Here is a 19,989-nt window from a genome sequence, read left to right as displayed (position 1 = left end):
TTTCTTCTCAAATGAGGATCTGATGGCTTGCCTATTTCTGTATCACAATTTGACATATTTTAAAAAAAAAAACGTTAATGGGTACTCGTATTTCAAGACAAAGGCTGGCCTGTTATAAAAACAATTTTACTGCAATTCTCTAAAATAACCCAAATAAAAACCGTTTATATAAAACGTTTGAAAATTAATCAGACTTAAGACAATGTTTTAAATTCTGTTCAACGGATCAGTTAATATCTCCTGACTATTGAAGGTGGTTTCTATAGTTTTCTTCAGCAAAGCGATATCGGAGGGGTATATATGACAGCATCCTCCTATCCAGCGAGCTCCAGCCTCTAACCATTCCTCAGCATAGTCTGATATGTTGTCTTTAGATTTAGACCTGTAATTATTAATTAGTGTAATACACTTTAAACCAAACGAAATGGCTTAAGAATAAACCTTAAGCTGGAAACAATGCACATCTATTGATAATACACGGCCACAGGCCACATTCTAAATTGCCACTGATCAATTGCTACATGGTCACTGGACAGACCCTAAAAACAAAGCTGTTTGGCTAACCACGCTTAACTGTAGCCTTAAGGAATCTTATACTACCAACCTTCCATCGTGTTTAAAGAGTCCACCGTTGGGTTTGACTATGATTGGAATATTGAGTTTGAGGGTGGATATTTTCTGAACAAGTGGCAACACATAGTCCGGATGGACACAGTTTACTCCAACTCCCAAAACGGCCGAACTTTGTACCACAGCTGAAACAGCATCCGTAATTAATTCTCCGTGTGCGGTCATCTGATCGTCCTTGAAATCAAATCAAGTTTAAGATTTTAAAAATCCACTCAACTAAAAATAAAACTATATAACGTACCCGTCCCAGCGCACGGATGCATCATAGCGCTACCAGGATGCATCGGGGCGCCAAATTACAACCTGTCGGGCGCCGGCGAACGCGTCTGATTCAATTTAGTGAACGCCCAATCTTATTCATAGTCTATCGCACTGTTTAAAACTATCGTAGGTGCCATAGCGCTCACGGGATAACCCAGAGCGCCAAATCGGACCCTGCCGGGGCACCACTCTTACGAATTGGAAATTTATTTTTTTCGCACAGGAGTATTCTCAACAACTTCCCAAAGTTTCATGGCGATCGGATGAAAGGTGTAGTAATGCATAAAAGACAGACAAACAAACACACACACATTGCTTTATATACATAGATATATATATATATATTTATACATAAATACTTATAAATATTTATATATATATGTAAGCCCTGCTAGGGGGTGGATCACTAAAATCTATCTACCCTTCCCTGGCTTATCTATTACTGTCCGGTCAGTGCAAGCCCGGCTAAACCCAGACTGGTTAATACCTTAACCTTAGTCTAAATTAGAAACAAAAAACTTAACAATTAATCAAATTTATTTTACCCATGATAAAATCAAAATAAAATAAAGAATAGGTAAAATAAAACTACTGACACTAAACCGAACAATTTACACACAACAAACAGAACATAAAACAGAATGTAACAAAACAATTTAAATACAACAAAACACACAACTTCAGACTACGTCCTAGAAAAGAAAAAAAATGACACATTAATTACCATAAAAAAGGTTATATACAAAGTATTAAACACAGGCTGACTGGATTACATCTCAACAGCCTGCAGGTAGTTCACACAGAACAAACTCCAAAAATATAAGATCTATTAATGTGCACATCCATAGTGGCTTAGAATAAACCAAACACTCTCCTGGGGATCAACAAAGTTCACCACAGGAAGTGTAAGTCCACTATTATGGCTTGACAGTATAAACAGCATAACCAAACCCGACAGTCAGGAATGAACCGTAACTGTGGGTCAGGCAAAAATAACCTTATCCCGGCTTAACACCAGCCCAGGGGATACAATATCTCTACAACTTAACCCAACAGCCAGGAGTAAACCATAACTGTGGGTCAAGTATAAATAAGCATTATCCCTGGCTTAACACAAACCCAAGGGATACAACAAAGTAACAAAATAAAATAATAAACATAATAATATAATAAAACTCAGAATCTGAGTCCACATGGTCAGACAAAAACACAATGGCGGTAAGAAAACAGCCACAGAAAAAGCTTATGGCCAGCAACCAAAAATAAACTGCAAAATAAATAATTTAAACATGGTTTCTAACTTACCAGGCTTACAAAGAACAAATGCACAAATAATGAAAGCTAGATGGAAGTTCTTCTGACTAAGTAGCATCGGATGGAAAAAGGACTGCCTTCCTTACCTCATCCTGTCAGCATACCAAAGTGGACAGAACATCAAGCCGGAAATCGACTTTCACACACCTCACACACTAAACGTAAACAAATAGTTCCTAATTCACAGATAACAAACCAAACGCCACGAAACATGCAACAGAATTATATAAAAAGACACTTAATATAAACATTGACAACAATATAAGCGAAATATATACAAACTAGCTGTAAACAGTGACATAAACAGTTAGACAGCGGCGCCATAATACGGGACTACACAACTAAAAAGTACGAACAGTTTACGAAATGAAACGAAACGATACATTCGCCTTCTAAGTTACAAATAATAATAATAATAACACACTCCAGCCGCTCACACACATATATATATATATATATATATATATATATATATATATATATATATATATATATATATATATATATATATATATGGTGACAGGACTAATGATCTCAGACAAAATATCTCAAGGAGAAATGATCTCAGGAAAATGATCTCAGGAAAATGATCTCATGGACAAAAGATATCAGGACAAATGATACCATGGACAATTGATCTCAGACAAAATATCTCACATCAAAATTTTAATAGTATGTACGATGATCTTAGTTGATTTGAACTTATTTTTTATTGACTGTCATATGTTTTTTACTATGTTTAATATTGTGTATAGGCCTATATAATAATACTAGGCATGCTGCCCAGCTTCGCTTAGGCTTTCGAAAACATTGAGAATTTGAATGCTTAATTAATTCGCCCGAGGGTCGTTCTTCGACCTCAGGAGTTTTGAAGAGGTTCCTACGTGGATATTTTTTTTTCGATTTATAGCTCATATAAGGCGCCGGTCAGTCGAGGTCAGTTTTGACCCCCTCATCGTAGACTTTTCGGTCAACCGGCCCGCGTGTTCTGTCGCCCCAAGGCAAGATCCTGCTAAATTTGAAGCGCCTGCGGCGCCGGGAAGTGCCCTATCGGGCACCCGACAACTTTGCTTTATATATTGTAACCCTCACTCAGTGGGGATGCTTTTACCCACTGTGGTGTTGTGGTTAAGACGGGCTGACCCTGAGATTAAGAACACACCGACACCGACAGTTGTTGTCAAGTACTCGCTTTATTTACAGCATCGAGCCATGACGGCGATGCAACACAGGTAATTTCGCTCACAAAAGCATAAAAAAACAACGTCAACAGTTCAGTTACGGTCCCACAGGGGCCGCAACCCAATGAATAAAAACTTCATATTTTTATCCCCCTTTGGCTGGTAACCATATGTGTTACAATATTATAGAGATTAGCAAATTGCATAGATAAACACAGATTTCAATAAAGTAATTAAGGCCTGAAATACTTTAGTATAGAAATGTATTGTTTGAATAGATTCTAGATCTAGGTAGGGTCTACATCTGTGTAAGTCTAGTTTTTCCGTAGATCTAGATCATCTAGATCTAGATCTAGATACTCTAGATCTAGATGATCTAGAGTATCTAGATGCAAAATTAAAAAAAATAGATAACCAAGTTTGACTTGGTGTGTCTCGAACCCGCACCACCTGCGTGGTTTTAAGTATACTATCATCTCAGTTATTTAGGCACCTTATAAAACATGGAGAATGAAAGACGTATTTTAAAATCTTAACTTACGCGAATATGCCTATTATTTCAAATTAATTTTTTTATCCCAAATTAGCCAGTTCCAAACAAAGATTTTGTATAAAATAATTAAGTCTTGAAATAGTTTAGTCCTAATATAGAAATTTATTTTTGGAATAGATTCTAGAGTAGTTAGAGTCTAAATCTAGATCTTAGCGTCTACGTCTAGTCCTTGCGTTGATTTAGATCTAGTCTTGATCAGAATCTCTAGATCTAGAATCCAAATATATAAAATAAATTTTATGAGTTCAGGCCGGAAAAATTGTATTGTATACATTTCATAGTGTACGTAGATCTAAATCAAATTTGAATGAAATAGTTCATTTCTTTTTATTCTAAACACGGCAGATGACGTCATTAGTTAATGTATAAACATTAGTGACATCACAGTTTTATGCGTTCTTTTTCACATCTATAAATGCTTTTCCTGTTGCATAATTAAAATTGTTTTTCTACATTCGAATACGCCTTTATTTTTTATTTTTCTTCTTTAAATAAAATTGTGGTTATGCATTTAAAACATCTAACATATTATTTTCAACAAAAGTCCGTATAAAGGTATCCATATATCGCTGCCGATTCTGACGTGATGTCCGGCGAAAATATTTTGCGGACAGAGAGAGAGAAGAGCGCACATGGCCTTTTATATATTAGGATTCATTGTCAGAAATGTTTGCCGTATATATTTGTCATATTGCACTTAACATTTTAAAATTAAGAATACTAATATAGTATACTAGATTAAATAATTTTTTTGATAGACAGCGTAGGTGGGCTTGCCAAACATGAGACAATCCTACCACGTCAGGTGAACGAAACTAGATCAAAGGGAATGAAATAACAATAAAGACATGTCGAGCTAGAGTTCACACAATACATGATCACATAGTATTGGAGAGGTGTGATCATAACGATGTACCGTCATCAAAGAAACGTAAACGTTATGTTTGTGTTGATGATGTTATAAAAACAAATTCACATTTTTTAAAAAATATTTCGCGTGTTTTGAACATTAATGTTGTTTAGCTACCGTTATTTTATTTATTTTATACATCATCATTTATTATACCTTTCATGCTAAAGGAGTAAGTTTGTTTTAATTTTTACTTTTTCAAAGCGAATGCTATTACAAAAATTAAGTTTAATAAACCTTTTGATGCTTTCATAAGTTTAACAAATTCCTTTGTTCACAATTATTATGTGTAAAGTGGTAAATAAAACCATATTGGCAGTCAATAAAAAAAAAGTTCAAATCAACTAAAATCATCGTACATACCAGTGGCGTAGGCAGGGGGGGGGGGGTTAGGGGGGGTCATAACCCCCCCCCCCCCCCATAGACCCCTCGGTATATAGAAAAAGTATGAGTGGGGGGTGCAAATCGAAAGTTTGAGGGGTGGGGGTGCAAATCGAAAGTTTGTCCCCGGGTAAAAATTGGACCCCCCCCCCCCCTTGAGACGATCATGGCTACGCCACTGGTACATACTATTAAAATTTTGCTGTGAGATATTTTAATTGAGATATTTTGTCTGAGATCATTTGTCCATGATATCGTTTGTCCTGATATATTTTGTCCTGGTATCTCTTGTCCGTGAGAATCATTTGTCCTTCAGATCATTTGTCCGTGAGATATTTTGTTTGAGATCATTTGTCAAGGAACCATATATATCTATAATATAAGCGGGCTGAGCGTGTGTCAGTCCTTCCTTCCTTCCTTCTGTCATCGCTATAGCTTTTGAAACCATAAAAGTAAACAACGCACCATGCTGTGCTTTTCAGTGCACCGCATTGTCTTATTATAAGTATTAGAGTAGGGTTTGTTTATATAACGACATAGAGCTATTTTATAATTGCCACTGTGTTTACTCTTTTGCATAACTTAAAGAAAATATTAAATACACGCACATTGCTAAAACATATTAAAAGGATCAATGTCAAATATCATTTTCGTTTATATTCCTAGAAAAAGTGGATACATTTTAATAACATAATAACAGTACGGTAGAAAAATCAAATTAATTTAAATCTTTTCTAATTTTGACAAAGGAGGTAATTTAAAAATACATTAAACTCACGCTAATAAAAAATGTGAATGCAAATATACGTTCGTCATAGAAGGAATTAGTGTTGCAATAATATAATTAGCAAAATGTGAATGCAAATTATTCGGATGTGTAAGAGGAAATTATTGTTAGAAAATTATAAATAGCATGGATTGATAAAAGGCAAACTTTTATTTATTTTATTCACTAAATGTAAGCCCTACTGTTTATTACCTATAATTTTTAATCAACTATTCAGCACTATTATAGACGCGTCATCATGTTCATTAGGTGCGCAATGGGTTTAGTTATGAAACTTTATTGTAAATTTTTAAAATTTAAAGTGCTGGAAAAAAAATGCGTGAATGGATAAAGTGAAATATTGTAGGTAAAACACGGATATTTTAAATGCTGCCTATTATTTATACTGTTTACTAATTATTATTCTATCTTTCGGTTTGCGGACAAGCTAGGGGTTTTACAAGAGAGGCGTAGCGAGGGGGGGGGGCATATGTCCCCGGGTGCCGACCTTAGGGGGCGCAAAAGTTGGTTGGAAAAAATATGCGAGAGGGGGGGGGTTGTGGAAATCGAAAGTTTTAGGGCGAGGGTCAGGGGTGCAAATCGAAAGTTTGAGGGGGATGCAAATCACCGGAAAGGGCGCGATTTGGCGCTACGGGCTAGACTGTGACCAATATGCCTTTATGATTGTATTTAAATTGTGTTTATGTTATGAGTGTTGTGTTTGTTTTTTCGTTTCTGTTTATTTTTTTTGCGTTCGTTTGTGTTGTGTTTAGTTTTGTTCTGTTCCCAAAATGGTACATTTAAAAAAAAAATTACCGTGGCGGAGCACGGGATGCAGCTAGTATACATATATATATATATATATATATATATATATATATATATATATATATATATATATATATATATATATATATATATATGTGGACGGACGGACGGACGGACGGACGAACATCAGACCTATAATAGATTGGAAACACTGACGAGAAGCCGCGTTGGTTGTTAACAAGCCTTTATTCAGCCATGATGGAAGAGAGAGGACGGAAGTGACGAGAGACAAAGATATATATACATGTAAGGGACATCACTCAAGATAACAGTATAAATATAATACTAATACAAGAAGAGTGAGTTCCCTTGACTTCACAAGTCTCACTATATTACAAGACCGATAGACAGAAATACAGACAGACAGCAGACAGACAGACAGATTGACAGATAGATATAAAATTTTGTAAAAATAAAATGAGGAAAGATCTTGTCTTACTTAATTCCTTACCTTACACTGAAATGTAACACAAGCTTTCATGTTAGGAAACTGCTTAAGACAGTCAAGAATCGCTTCAGCTTCCTTTACAACCGGAATGGTTTCCACCATCAAAAAGTCAGGCTCAGCATCAATCAACGCTTGCAGACGAGGAAGATGCCATTTACATAAATCCTATTTTTAAAAAATCAGAATGGTTAGGTCTTCATTGGAAATTTATTCATTTCACATAAGTTCGTTGTAATTTCTAAATGATGTTTCAACAGTAAACTAACTTTTAAGACCTACTCACTGTAATAGAGTTTCTCCTAAACGTAATTTCTGTTGATAGTCTAAAACCTAATGTACAATGCTCTCAAGAGAAATGTTAATCACTTCAGGAAAATTTATCAGAACACGATCAATTCCTAAGATATAGGCTGATAGTAGTGGCAGGACTCTAGCTTTTGAAAGTAGTGGCAAGACACACACTCACTCACATATCACATATACATTATATATATATATATAAACTAACTTTTAAGACCTACTCACTGTAATAGAGTTTCTCCTAAACGTAATTTCTGTTGATAGTCTAAAACCTAATGTACAATGCTCTCAAGAGAAATGTTAATCACTTCAGGAAAATTTATCAGAACACGATCAATTCCTAAGATATAGGCTGATAGTAGTGGCAGGACTCTAGCTTTTGAAAGTAGTGGCAAGACACACACTCACTCACATATCACATATACATTATATATATATATATATATATATATATATATATATATATATATATATATATATATATATTTATAAATATAATTGTATATATATATATATATATATATATATATATATATATATATATATATATATATATATATATATATATATATATATATATATATGGGGGCATTAAACTGAACGTTCGCCGGGAGGGGTCGCTACGCCTTTGATTTCATGTCAAACACTGTTTATTTAAAGCGAGCTCCCTATAGCCCCTACTAATTGTTGCTGTATGTTGCTATAAATGAAAATTAATATTTTATTCTTATTCAAAAGGCGTTGTTCATTTAACCCGCTTAGAAAATACTACATACTTTGTGAGAATTGGATATGTTAATGAGACTAATCACACACAGACAACAGACAGTCAGATAAAAAAAGTAAAACGATTATTTAAATAGAAGATAGAATTTTCTTAAGTATTTAGAAAATTATATTTTTTAAATTTGTCAGTGTGTCATTGCACTGAAACTGCCATCTCGTATACTGTTGTATAAGAATATACGATAAAGCCTTGGGGAGATGACTGACGCTTTATTTGTGATAGTTTGTGAGTTGACCCGGAGTTTGTGTGTATTATTTTTTGCGTCAAAATGTGATTATAAAGACGTGTGAATTAACAAGTTGTACCACATCCACTACTGGTCAAAAAAAACGCTACAAGTCTACCGGGTCATACGAGTTCTTAGTCTACCTCAGGTGTATGCAGTGCCGGCGCCAGGTTATTTATCGCCCAACGCAAAACTTTGATATATATATATATATATATATATATATATATATATATATATATATATATATATATATATATTATATATATATATATTATATATATATATATATATATATATATATATATATATATATATATATATATTATATATATATATATTATATATATATATATATATATATATATATATATATATATATATATATATATATATATATATATCAGGGGCGTAGCGGGGGGGGGGGGCGGGGGTGCGGACCGCACCGGGTGACACCATTTAGGGGGGTGATACCAAGGCAAAAAAATAGCAAAATATATAGAGAAAAACTTGAGGGGGGGTGTGCAAATCGAAATCTTGAAAGTCAGTCCCCGGGAAGGGTCGCAACGCCTCTGGGGGGGGGGTGACACCATTAAGTGCCGCACCGGGTGACACCCGACCTCGCTACGCCACTGAGATATATACATACATATATATATATATATATATATATATATATATATATATATATATATATATATATATATATATATATATATATATATATATATATATAAACATGTATATAAATGTGTGTATATATATATTTATATATATATATATATATATATATATATATATATATATATATATATATATATATATATATATATATATATATATATATATATATATATATATCATTTTATGTGTCTGTGTGTGTGTATTAGAATATTTTTTTAAAATTCTGTTTAAGATCTTGTGGTGCCAACAGTTAATTTAGTTTGAAAATCTAAACCTCTCTCTGGCTAACGAGATTTCTAATTCAAAGTGAGAGAAAATGAGACTTAGCCCTATTTAAAAATCAAAATTGCACAGGCTCCGATCTAAAGAAGGCTCTAAACGCTGTAGATAATAATATAAAAAGCTCATTACTTAATTATAATTATATACAGTCGATATAAAGAATGTTGACAGCTACTTGGCATTACGGACTTATTTAATTGTTTTCTACATCAATTGTGTGACACCAAAATAAAAAGTCAAAGTGACTGGTAAAAAGCCCCCCCCCCCCGACCCTTTATTGTGAGGGAGGTTGGGAGCGCATTTTCACCAACGCGAGTACTTATATATAGGCCTAATTTAAAGATGGGGCGCAAAATTGATAATTCGTCATGGGCATGAAATAGATCACCATGCCTTTATATATTACCTTGTCTATAGTTTATATAATATAACCAAAGTTATTAATTATTAAGTACTTTTTACTATTGGAGATTACACATTTTTGCGCCCCCCTATGGATAGCGCCCTAGGCGACCGCCTAGTTCGCCGTATATGTAGCGCCGGCCCTGGGTGTATGTACACCTAAAGTTAGACCTTAACCAAAGGTTGATGGTACAGTCAGTATATTTTGTATGTGTTACTTTTGTTGGTATTTTTCGGGGGGGGGGAGGGGTAGTTTTTGTTTTTATACTTTATTTTATATTAAAACACCTCAACGTAATTCTTTGTTATTAATTTATTTAGCTTAGGTTCGTCCACATTTTGCAAACTTCCTCGGACCAATGTTTCTCTTTCCGATATCTATTTTAAAATAATTCATTATGGATTCAATTATATATTTTAGTTACTGGTGCCGCCACTGGGCTTAGACAATACGAGAAAGACAAACCTCTTTGGTCATTGAATCAGCATAGCGACCATGGTATTCAGATCTGTCACAAAGTGTGGCACCATAAGGGCCGACTGAAGCAGCTACTGCGCCACGATAGCCTATGTTAAGAAATTATGTTTTCATCCTTAATTGTATGTAAAATATAGCTAAACTTACTGCTGATACATCCAAATAATACTGAAACAAAAGTGCACGAATAGATCAATATAATACTAGCTGTGCGTGCTGAATACTCGTATACTTTTTTGGCTTGCGTTTTATATTCAATCGTCAATCGTTATCTACTATTGGCTGCAAAGCCTGTCGCAAAAATGGCAAAGAAACTTATAATTTTTTTGCTTAGATATTCAGGCGTCTAAGTTATTTTTTAACGCTTTCTTTAAAAGTAGCGTGAACTACTCCATTTACAGTTTTTAAATCTTCAAAAGAAGTCGCACCATTACCGTGAAGCAATAACAATCGTAAGCAAAATCGTTCAGAATCGGCAACTAAACTAACATAACAATCTATAATACATCAATTGTTTTTCTTCTCATCGTATTCATTTCCATTTCCTTTTTGGTTTTTTAATTAGGAAGATTTTCAGGGATCCTAATGATTGTATGAGACTGCTCATAGTCATAGCTAAATAATCGCGAAGCTGATTCTGAGGCGCTTATTCATCTCGAATCTATAGCCTACATGTTTAAATTTCAACATGATTTAGAGCCGTCTCTTGTTTTTTCACATTTACACAATCATGACTTTGTAAACATTTTTTTAAAGTTATTTAAATACCCAACAGAGGCACATATTTTTGTGTTCATACGTCAATTTTAGTTTAATATAAAACTAAGATAATGATTGGACGGTACAATCCAACAATTAGCGAGTTTTATTACGAACGACCGTTGTTCGCCATTGATATTGAGGATAAACATTTCAATTTTTCAGTTTTTTAAAAACTGTTTTAAGAAGCACTTTAAGCATTTGCCGTTTTTCATACATGGAAAATTCATGTTTTTAACCCAGCAAGGACCATGCACCCAGTAGCGGAAAGGGGAGAGTGGGGGGGGGGGGGGGGACACTGAGAGGGCTGCAGTCGGTGCACGGGAAAAAACACAGAAAAAAGGTCAGTTTTTGCTAGGAAAACAAGTTAATAAAAAGTCTAGTGACAATTTAAGCGCAATTTCCTTATGTTATCCATAAAAATTATTAATTTTTAATTTTTTGTAAATATCATCCTATAAATATAAACTCCTACACGATGCTCAGTTTAAATCATCCTAGGCCTACACGATGCTCAGTTTAAATGTTCTTAATTAATTTTTTGTGACCGAACTAAAGGATATTTTTGAAAACTTTCTTCGGCAATATTGGTCTAAATCAGGGGTCTCCAAACTTTTCAGTCCGAGGGCCGCATTAACTATCAAATTTCAGTTCCGGAGCCAGTTTCTTCCAGGCATGTCTTTGATTTTTCTGGGCAAAGTTCCTCAGCCAGCACCAACAAACGTTTTTCCGTGGACAAAAAAATCTCCGCGGGCCGGATGAGAGGACCTCGCGGGTCGCATCCAGCCCGCGGGCCGTAGTTTGGAGACCCCTGGACTAAATTATGGCAGGAATCGATTGGTAAATGTTTCAAGTCGCTAAGTGGTCTGGTTGCCGAGATATGGAGCAAAAACTGCATTTGTTCGAGGTTTTTTGGCTTTTCCGGGAAATCCAGGAAGGAATTCCGGGAATTTTTTTGTCCCACAATCATCCTTGGAACTTGCTTAACATATTTGCTTTTGGAACTAGTCCTCGATATTGCTTCGTTGAAGAGAAGATACGACTTAAAGGCTGCGGACACACATCCATCCATCCAGAAATGACGAGTTATTAAACGCAATTTTCGCCAGTATGGAAATTGCGCTAAAAAGTCACAGGAAAAAAGGCACACGGGCAATTTTTTTTCGGAAAAACGTCACAGCAATAAAGTTACAGCCAAAAGTCACAACAATCGTTTAATTAATATTTCGATTTTAATTGCTGAGAATTGTAAAATGTTGGTTGTTTAGTGATGTGGAAATTTCAATGAAAACAAAATTTAATCGGATACGGCATGTTACAGGAACCTGACCTTCAGCCTGTTCCGGAAATTTCACCAGAAATAAAAATCTCACAGGCAATAAAATTAATCTGGAAATGGATCTTTACACGGAACCCGCAAATATAACATGATCTGGAAATTTAATTGGAAATGGACGTTTAGCCACAAACGGAAATTTAACCGTAAACAAAATCTAACCTTAAACGGTACTTTATCCTGAGTCGGAACTTTGACCCGAATAGGAAATTTAACCGGAAACGGAATTTCAACCATATTCGGAACCATAACAGGTACAAATGTTAAAAGGAAACGCTACTGTATTCGAAACCGGCATTTTAACCTGGTAATGTAACCTCAAATGGAAAACGACATTTTTAAAACGTAACTAGAAATGTAACCGAAATCGGAACTTACCAGCAACTGGAAATGTAACCAGAAACGGAATATAAACTATAAGTCGAAAATTAAAATGGACACATAACTTTAACCGGCACTAGAAATTTTACCGAAATCGGATCTTTAAATATTTTTTAAAATTGTGTTTTGTATATTTAAATTTGTGTATCTTTTATCAATGACAGCTCACTGAAGATATGGTGCTCCAGGGCACCTTTTTGTGTGCATATAGTTCACGCAATTCCCTTCTGCCAGTTTTGTAAGCAAAGTTATAGATTCCAACGCGTGCCTAAGCATAATACAATACTTAGCAATGAATGGTGCATCGTACGAAAACCAGAATTTCCTCCCAGCATCATCGTCCGAAAAACTATGGAACCCGTACTCCACGAAAGATTTTTTACTTCGAAGAAGTTGTCCACTAAAAATCTTCCTTTATCACATCGTATTTCAAATACTGTAAGAATACAGTAAGGCGGTTTAAATTGGAAACGTCTGAGGTCTCGTCAAGTTGAAGCTGAATTTTGGCGAGCTTCAAATAACTTCTTTAACTACTTGAATGAAAATGTCTTTGCTCATTGCCACCATTTTGTTGCTGAAGGTCTCGTTTTAAAAAGAAAGTTAAGATAGCTTCAGCCGCTTTTCCCAACATGATATTCGACATCCCTAACCCTAACCCTGCTTTGCGATCTTTGTCGGATGCAGTGAGGATCGGTTTGTTGAATGGCATAAAGCAGAGTACATGTAAATTCTGGCTGTCTTCACTCTGAATTTAATGAGCGTTGTGTTCTTATAGTTTCCATCTCCACGCAGCTTAAGGAAATGTTTTTGTAAACTTTGTTGATTCACCGAACCCCTGGGGGTTCGAGCGAGCCCATGGTAAGAAGCACTGAGATAGATGTTTCTAGAAGCCTAGAATTCTGTACCATTTCACTGCATTTATTAAATCGTCTTGCAAGAACACGAACTTATAGCGTTCATGGTGTCTGCCCAAACATTCTGAACCCGATTCCACGTGGTGGGGGAGGGGGTACGACTTTGAGCTGCATATTATCTTGATTCTCCTGCGGAAAACAGAGGGAGCTAAATTTCTATATTCATTTTAGTTATATATTGATCCAAATTTAGATTGTGGTATACTCCGTGATTTGGACGCCCAAAATCTAGGCAGAATAGGCAAGATCAATAGGCCTAAATTGGAACCTGCTACTCGACTGTTCAGTGTAATGTATGCTTGTAAACGATAGGCGCGATATATTTCGAGGGGGGTCCATTTAAATTAATTCGCTCACATGTTTTTTTTTAAACTGTATTTATTCAGCATTCACAGTTTTAAGAATGACACAAGATGGTGATTTTATAAAGAGTCGAAAACAAAAAACCTGTCATATTCTGTACTGCATCCCTTGCAACTTTAACTAGATCAATTCCTTTTTTAAGAAGATCAACTGCTTCCTGTCTTGATATGTTCAGTCTTTTTTGATAACCTTCTATCGATGCTTGGTAGGTAGCTGATAAAACAACGTCAGCGCCTGCCTTAAAATAGCTTTAAAAAACATTTTAAATTGCTACAATTTGCAAATGTAAATATTGATGTATTGGAATAGAATAAGCTTTATTAATCAATTAAAACAGGTCAAATTAAAACTGCTTATATTTCAGTATATATTAAAACTTTTGTCATGACAACTTTTTGAAAGAGCTACTGGTCAGAATTCTACAAGGTATGAAAAATCGTACCATTTTTAGTATGCTAAACTTTCAAAATTTGCATATTATTCACCATAAACTTTTTTCCGATGAAAGTCATCACAATTCCCTCGTTACAAAAGTTTTATTTTTGCATGAAAAACAATTACTGAAAATATGGTGGGCATTATTTAATAAACAAAAAAAAGTAAGTTTTTAGTGTTAAAAACTGCGACCTGAGAAAAACAGCAAGAAATAACGAAAAGTAGGTCACGATAATATATACGATAATATCATATCTGTGTAATTTGTAAAGCCCATTGTAAGCATTGGGTGTTTCCGAGATCATGGAAAATACTATTAACCAATACATGAGAAATCCAGATTTCCAATGATGCCAAATACAATATGATGACAGATATAAACTTTTCGTAGAAAACTTGTAAGATTGGGAAAATATGATTTTTTTTTTTATTAATTGGGTTAAGAAAATGGTATTTTGAGCACATAATTAAAACCCAAATAATACCTTGCGATATCTAAAAGGCAGTTATCTTCCTTTTTTTCCCTTCTTACCGTTTTTGGAAACTAACCGTCAGTGATCAACAGTTCACCTTTGTGTAAAGACTGATTGAGCATTCGTTTACGATTAATTATGTTGTTATTTCCCATTTTATTATTGAATATACTAATCCTTATATTAATTTTGAATTATTAATTTAAATTCTAATTAAAATTAAAAAGAGATATGTGTGCATTGTAATCAAAGACAAACATTTCTGAAAAGTTTGCAAAAAAATGGATGCATAAAAAATGGGTCTGAATTAAACCAAAAGATTTGAAACAACTCACAAACATAATGACGTGAACTAAATAAAAGCCTAAAGTAAAAGCTTATTCGTAAAATGAAAGTAAATTGTTCTCTTACTCTGTATGAAGCTTGATAAGATCCTCGGGATGTGATGCAACAACTATGGCTGACCATAAAGGGTCATCCTGTGGATACATTCAATACAAATATCCATTGCGACAGCCCCGCGACGCCATTAACATTGGCGCTCAACTAGGCGTGTTCTACTTAACTTTTAAGGAGGGCTTTTAGCGTACACTTGGGCGTCTGAGCAGTAGAGTGGACAAAACCGCACGCCAACCACAAAGATCCAAGAAATACAGCCAGTGTTTCTTCCAGACTTTTTTCTCCGGGGGGGGGCACTTGAAATTTTCGGGGGGGGGGGGGGGGGGGGGGGGGGGGCTTTGCCCCCCCCCCCCCCCCCCCCCACGAAGAGATGCCTGGAAGAAACTCTGAATACAGCGTCTTTTTTGTTTACATAACACAGTTTATGAAAACAAGGTCACGCGTCTATACTACACAATTGGTAACGCATTGATGAAATCCTTTAATGTATACTGAGTCAGCATTCCGTCTGTGACCGCAGCAACCCTCGGGACCAGTACGCTAGTTCATGGCGAAATTAATTTTAAAAATGTAATTAGGGCTGCATTATGTAGTAACCTACTAAAAAGAAGAAAATAAATTATTGTCTTTAAATAAATAAAACAACTATTTACACAACTTTAACGAAAAGTGTGGGTCTCTAGATTATCTATTGTACACCTTTATAGTATTTAGGAAGAGACCCACGCGTATCTTTACATTATAGTTATTTAAATAGTAGTGTATTAATATTATTATACGAGAAAAATGGCCCGTTGAGGAAGGATACAACGGGCGCTAGGCTGATAGTGCTGTCTCTTTTCTCTAAACTAAAACCATCCCACACCCACCCCCACACACCCCCCCCACACACACACACACACCACCCCCACCCCCCACACACACCTCCACCCCCCACACACCACCCACCCCCACCCCCACACACCACCCCCCCCCCCCCCCCCCCCCCCACACACCACTACGCGAAGAATTGCATTAAAGAAATTGCGAGAAAACCACTTTTTAGATTAGACACATTAATTAGGTGGTAATTTTATTATAGAGTATCGATGAGGAAACCACCCCACCCCACCCCCCCCCCACACACACCTCCACCCCCCACCCACCCCCACCCCCACACACACCACCCCCACCCCCCACACACCACCCCCCCCCCCCCCCCACCCCCCACTCCCAAAAAAATCATGTCTACCGTCCAATTCAACGAAATATAATTATATACTTTTTCCAGTGTCCGCCCCCCTTCCCGAAAATTTTACCCCCGCCCCCGAAAATTTCAATTACCCCCACCCCTCTCCGGGGAGGAAAAAGTCTGAAAGAAACACTGGTGTCGCGCTTAGCCACTACCCGAAGAATTGCATTAAAGAAATTGCAAGAAAACCACTTTTTAGATTAGACACATTAATTAGGCGGTAATTTTATTATAGAGTATCGATGAAGAAATTTCTTTTGAGTTGGGGAGGGGGGGGGGCTCAGACGTTCTTACGCGTGGGGTGGGGCTTCGCCCCTACCCGAAGAATTGTATGCAAGAAACTCTTCACGCAAACCATTTAGATTAGACAACATTTCCTTTTTATTCAATGTTTACGCGATAATCAATGACGTCATTATATTACTGTGTGCACTTTCCGCCTTGAGATTATTTTCAACTCTATGCTAAATGTGTCGACGTCATACTTCGTTTTTCGAATTACTGTGCATGTTTTTATTTTGCTTGTGTTTTCTCTAGAGCGTTCTTGTCAGACAGAGCGTTCTTGTCAGATACATAGATACACAGACAGCGAAACTATTATTATAGATATTTAAAGAAATGTTTTGAAGCATTTTTTTTATACCATAATACTATAATTACAATAGAATTTCATGACTTAAAACTATTGCACACCAAATGAACATTACAATGCGCGTATATTAGTGTGGAATAGTAGTAGGTCAAGTTACTAATTTTATATTTTTTAAACTCTTCACGCAAACCATTTAGATTAGACAACATTTCCTTTTTATTCAATGTTTACGCGATAATCAATGACGTCATTATATTACTGTGTGCACTTTCCGCCTTGAGATTATTTTCAACTCTATGCTAAATGTGTCGACGTCATACTTCGTTTTTCGAATTACTGTGCATGTTTTTATTTTGCTTGTGTTTTCTCTAGAGCGTTCTTGTCAGACAGAGCGTTCTTGTCAGATACATAGATACACAGACAGCGAAACTATTATTATAGATATTTAAAGAAATGTTTTGAAGCATTTTTTTTATACCATAATACTATAATTACAATAGAATTTCATGACTTAAAACTATTGCACACCAAATGAACATTACAATGCGCGTATATTAGTGTGGAATAGTAGTAGGTCAAGTTACTAATTTTAAATTTTTTAAACTAATTCATTCAATATGAATAAGTCATTCAATGAATTCAAATTTAATGTCATATTGCATTGTCGTCAAGTCTTGGCCCACGTGCAGTTGCCGCGCCCAGTCAGGTTGCGTTGAGATTTTTCTCTATAAACGGTATACATTTAAAAGTCGGATGCGGTTTGACACCGTTCATCCGAATGACATGAAACTTTGAGGAGCTGATGGGAATACTCCATGGGAGGTCCTGCGGGAAAAAAGGTCAATTTTGCAGGGCGGCGCCCGGGCAGGGTGCGATTTGGCTGACCTATATTCCCGTGAGCGATATTGCGCCTACGATCCTACAATTGACTATGAATAAGAAGTCAGACGTACCCGCCGGCTCCACGGCAGGGTTCAACATGACGCCCCGGACTATCCTGTAAGACTATGGCGCTTACGTTCTTTTTACATGAAACGTGGATTTTGACAATAAAACGTAAAAATTAGCACTAGCCTAACTTACGTTTATAAATGAATGACCCATTTGTACGAGCGCCATGCCTGTACCTCCATCGAGAAGAACAACTTTTTTCTCCATCAAATTCATTTTTTTTTCTAAAACCTGATGGATTTAGAAATAAACATAGGTTTAGAATATTGCAATGTATGTTTATGTTGGCGATTATGTTAGTGAATATACTTGCGTATATTTACAATTTAATGTTTCCGTTTCAGTTTAAGTTTGCTTTTATGTGCTTGTTGATGTTTCCAATTAAGTTTGCGTTAGCGTTTAAGTTTGTGTTTATATTTGCGTGAACAGTTATGTTATCATTCATGTTTGCGTTTATGTGTGTGTTTATGTTTCCGTTAAGTTAAAGAAAAGTTTGTAAAAAGCATTGGACTCTTCATTTCTATCGACCTCTTTTGCTATTTTTGCGATGTTTACTGTTATGGTTCTAAAATCTATAGCGATGACGGACTGACACACTACCAATCCGCTTATATTATAGATATATATGGAATTGTGAGTGTGTGTGGTCCAAGTACAAAATATAACTTTTATTTTGAAAACAAACAAAAAACTGTTAGAAAATACAAATGTGAATACCATACTTCAATAATAAACCTTTGGGAAAAAAAAAACATCGATTCGTCTCTGTTGCACTTAGTTAATTGTTTTTATTTATTTCATCCAGGCCTAAACATTGTAAATTTTCACTTTACGAGTGATCTAAATAGCAGGCCTTAATTGTATAAAGCGACATCAATGTCACACCTAAGTATACACTGGGTAGGGTAATTGACCTAAAGTGACCGGACAGGGGGGTGAATGAAGTTTATTATGTCAACAAAATTATCGCATACATATTGAAACCATCATTTTTATTAAGTCCGTGATCTTATCCGTGATGTAACAGCCCGCCAAAAAAATTATCCTTTTTTTGTATTAATTTGAAATTATGGAACAAATATGTCCCTTGGTCCTTAAATGGTTAAAGTATTTTTAGTAAATCAATATCTAGATTTCCTAATTCTACTTTTTATTTTACATTTTTTTAATTTTAAGACTTTTTAAAGCTAACTCTACTAACAACTAGATTCTAGATCTAGATCTAATATTTTACGATAATGAAATGCCTAACAGTAAAGTGTAATAATGTTAAAAATGTCTAGCCTTAGCTTTACCATACGGTTTAGCCACTACGCCTACTTCTCTAGAATAGAACTTGATGTCTGATGACGTCAAATCAAGTGAAGGGAATTCTTCGCATTTTTGTGCGGCCATTTTTATTACTAACAATATTTGAGGTAAGTTTTATTTTAATAATAATAGTAGTTAGGCCTAATAGTAATACATTAGATCTATGATTGACTGAATTTGTTCACTTAGTCCTAAATATTATTAGACCTAGACTAGATCTAGATTTAGAAGCAATATGTAGTATTATGTAGACTAGGCCCTTTATCATCGAATCAGTAATTTAGTATCACTCACTATTTATTACCTAGATTCTAGATCTATATCTAGATAGATCTAGACCTAAAAAAATAATAGGCCTAAATAAATAGGCCTAATTAATAGGCCTAAATAATATCTAGAGTCTAGGCCCTATA

The 19,989-nt window shown here is 35.3% G+C and overlaps 2 protein-coding genes across 3 annotated transcripts in view; one reads left to right on the top strand and one right to left on the bottom strand.

Annotated features, from left to right (window-relative positions):
* Nucleotides 1–109: 109 nt before the first annotated feature.
* Nucleotides 110–19,617, bottom strand: LOC131953701 (uncharacterized). Of its 2 annotated transcripts, none has more exons than XM_059317022.1 (8): nt 19,561–19,617; nt 18,398–18,496; nt 15,504–15,571; nt 14,269–14,432; nt 10,420–10,520; nt 7,276–7,437; nt 605–804; nt 110–382 (listed from the first exon to the last, which is right to left on the bottom strand). In XM_059317022.1, exons 1-8 carry the CDS (start codon nt 19,561–19,563, stop codon nt 208–210), a joined length of 972 nt encoding a protein of 323 aa, XP_059173005.1. In that variant the 5' UTR covers nt 19,564–19,617; the 3' UTR covers nt 110–207. The 2 variants fall into 2 exon arrangements, with proteins under 2 accessions (XP_059173005.1, XP_059173006.1); XM_059317023.1 differs by having other exon boundaries at nt 19,550–19,595.
* LOC131953700 (angiomotin-like protein 1) overlaps nt 19,462–19,989 on the top strand; it is a 29,261-nt gene continuing 28,733 nt past the window's right edge. The window contains exon 1 of the mRNA XM_059317020.1: nt 19,462–19,683. The gene's annotated coding sequence lies outside the window, so the exon portion shown is untranslated. The remainder of the gene's footprint in view (nt 19,684–19,989) is intronic.

Source organism: Physella acuta, unplaced genomic scaffold, assembly GCF_028476545.2.
Source record: "Physella acuta isolate Inbredline_101_S28 unplaced genomic scaffold, ASM2847654v3 ptg000941l, whole genome shotgun sequence".
Lineage (NCBI taxonomy): Eukaryota > Metazoa > Mollusca > Gastropoda > Physidae > Physella > Physella acuta.
The sequence above is the reverse complement of the archived record's forward strand: the minus strand, read 5'-3'. Positions and strand labels throughout refer to the sequence as shown.

Bases quoted from the DNA above. Each gene is read 5' to 3' on its own strand.
- LOC131953701 (XM_059317022.1), bottom strand. The intron at 10,521-14,268 runs GTTTTTTGTTTT...TTCTTAACATAG, and splicing joins TGCAGTACAGAATATGACAG to GCTATCGTGGCGCAGTAGCT. The intron at 805-7,275 runs GTAAGGAATTAA...TTTGATTTCAAG, and splicing joins GTGTTACATTTCAGTGTAAG to GACGATCAGATGACCGCACA.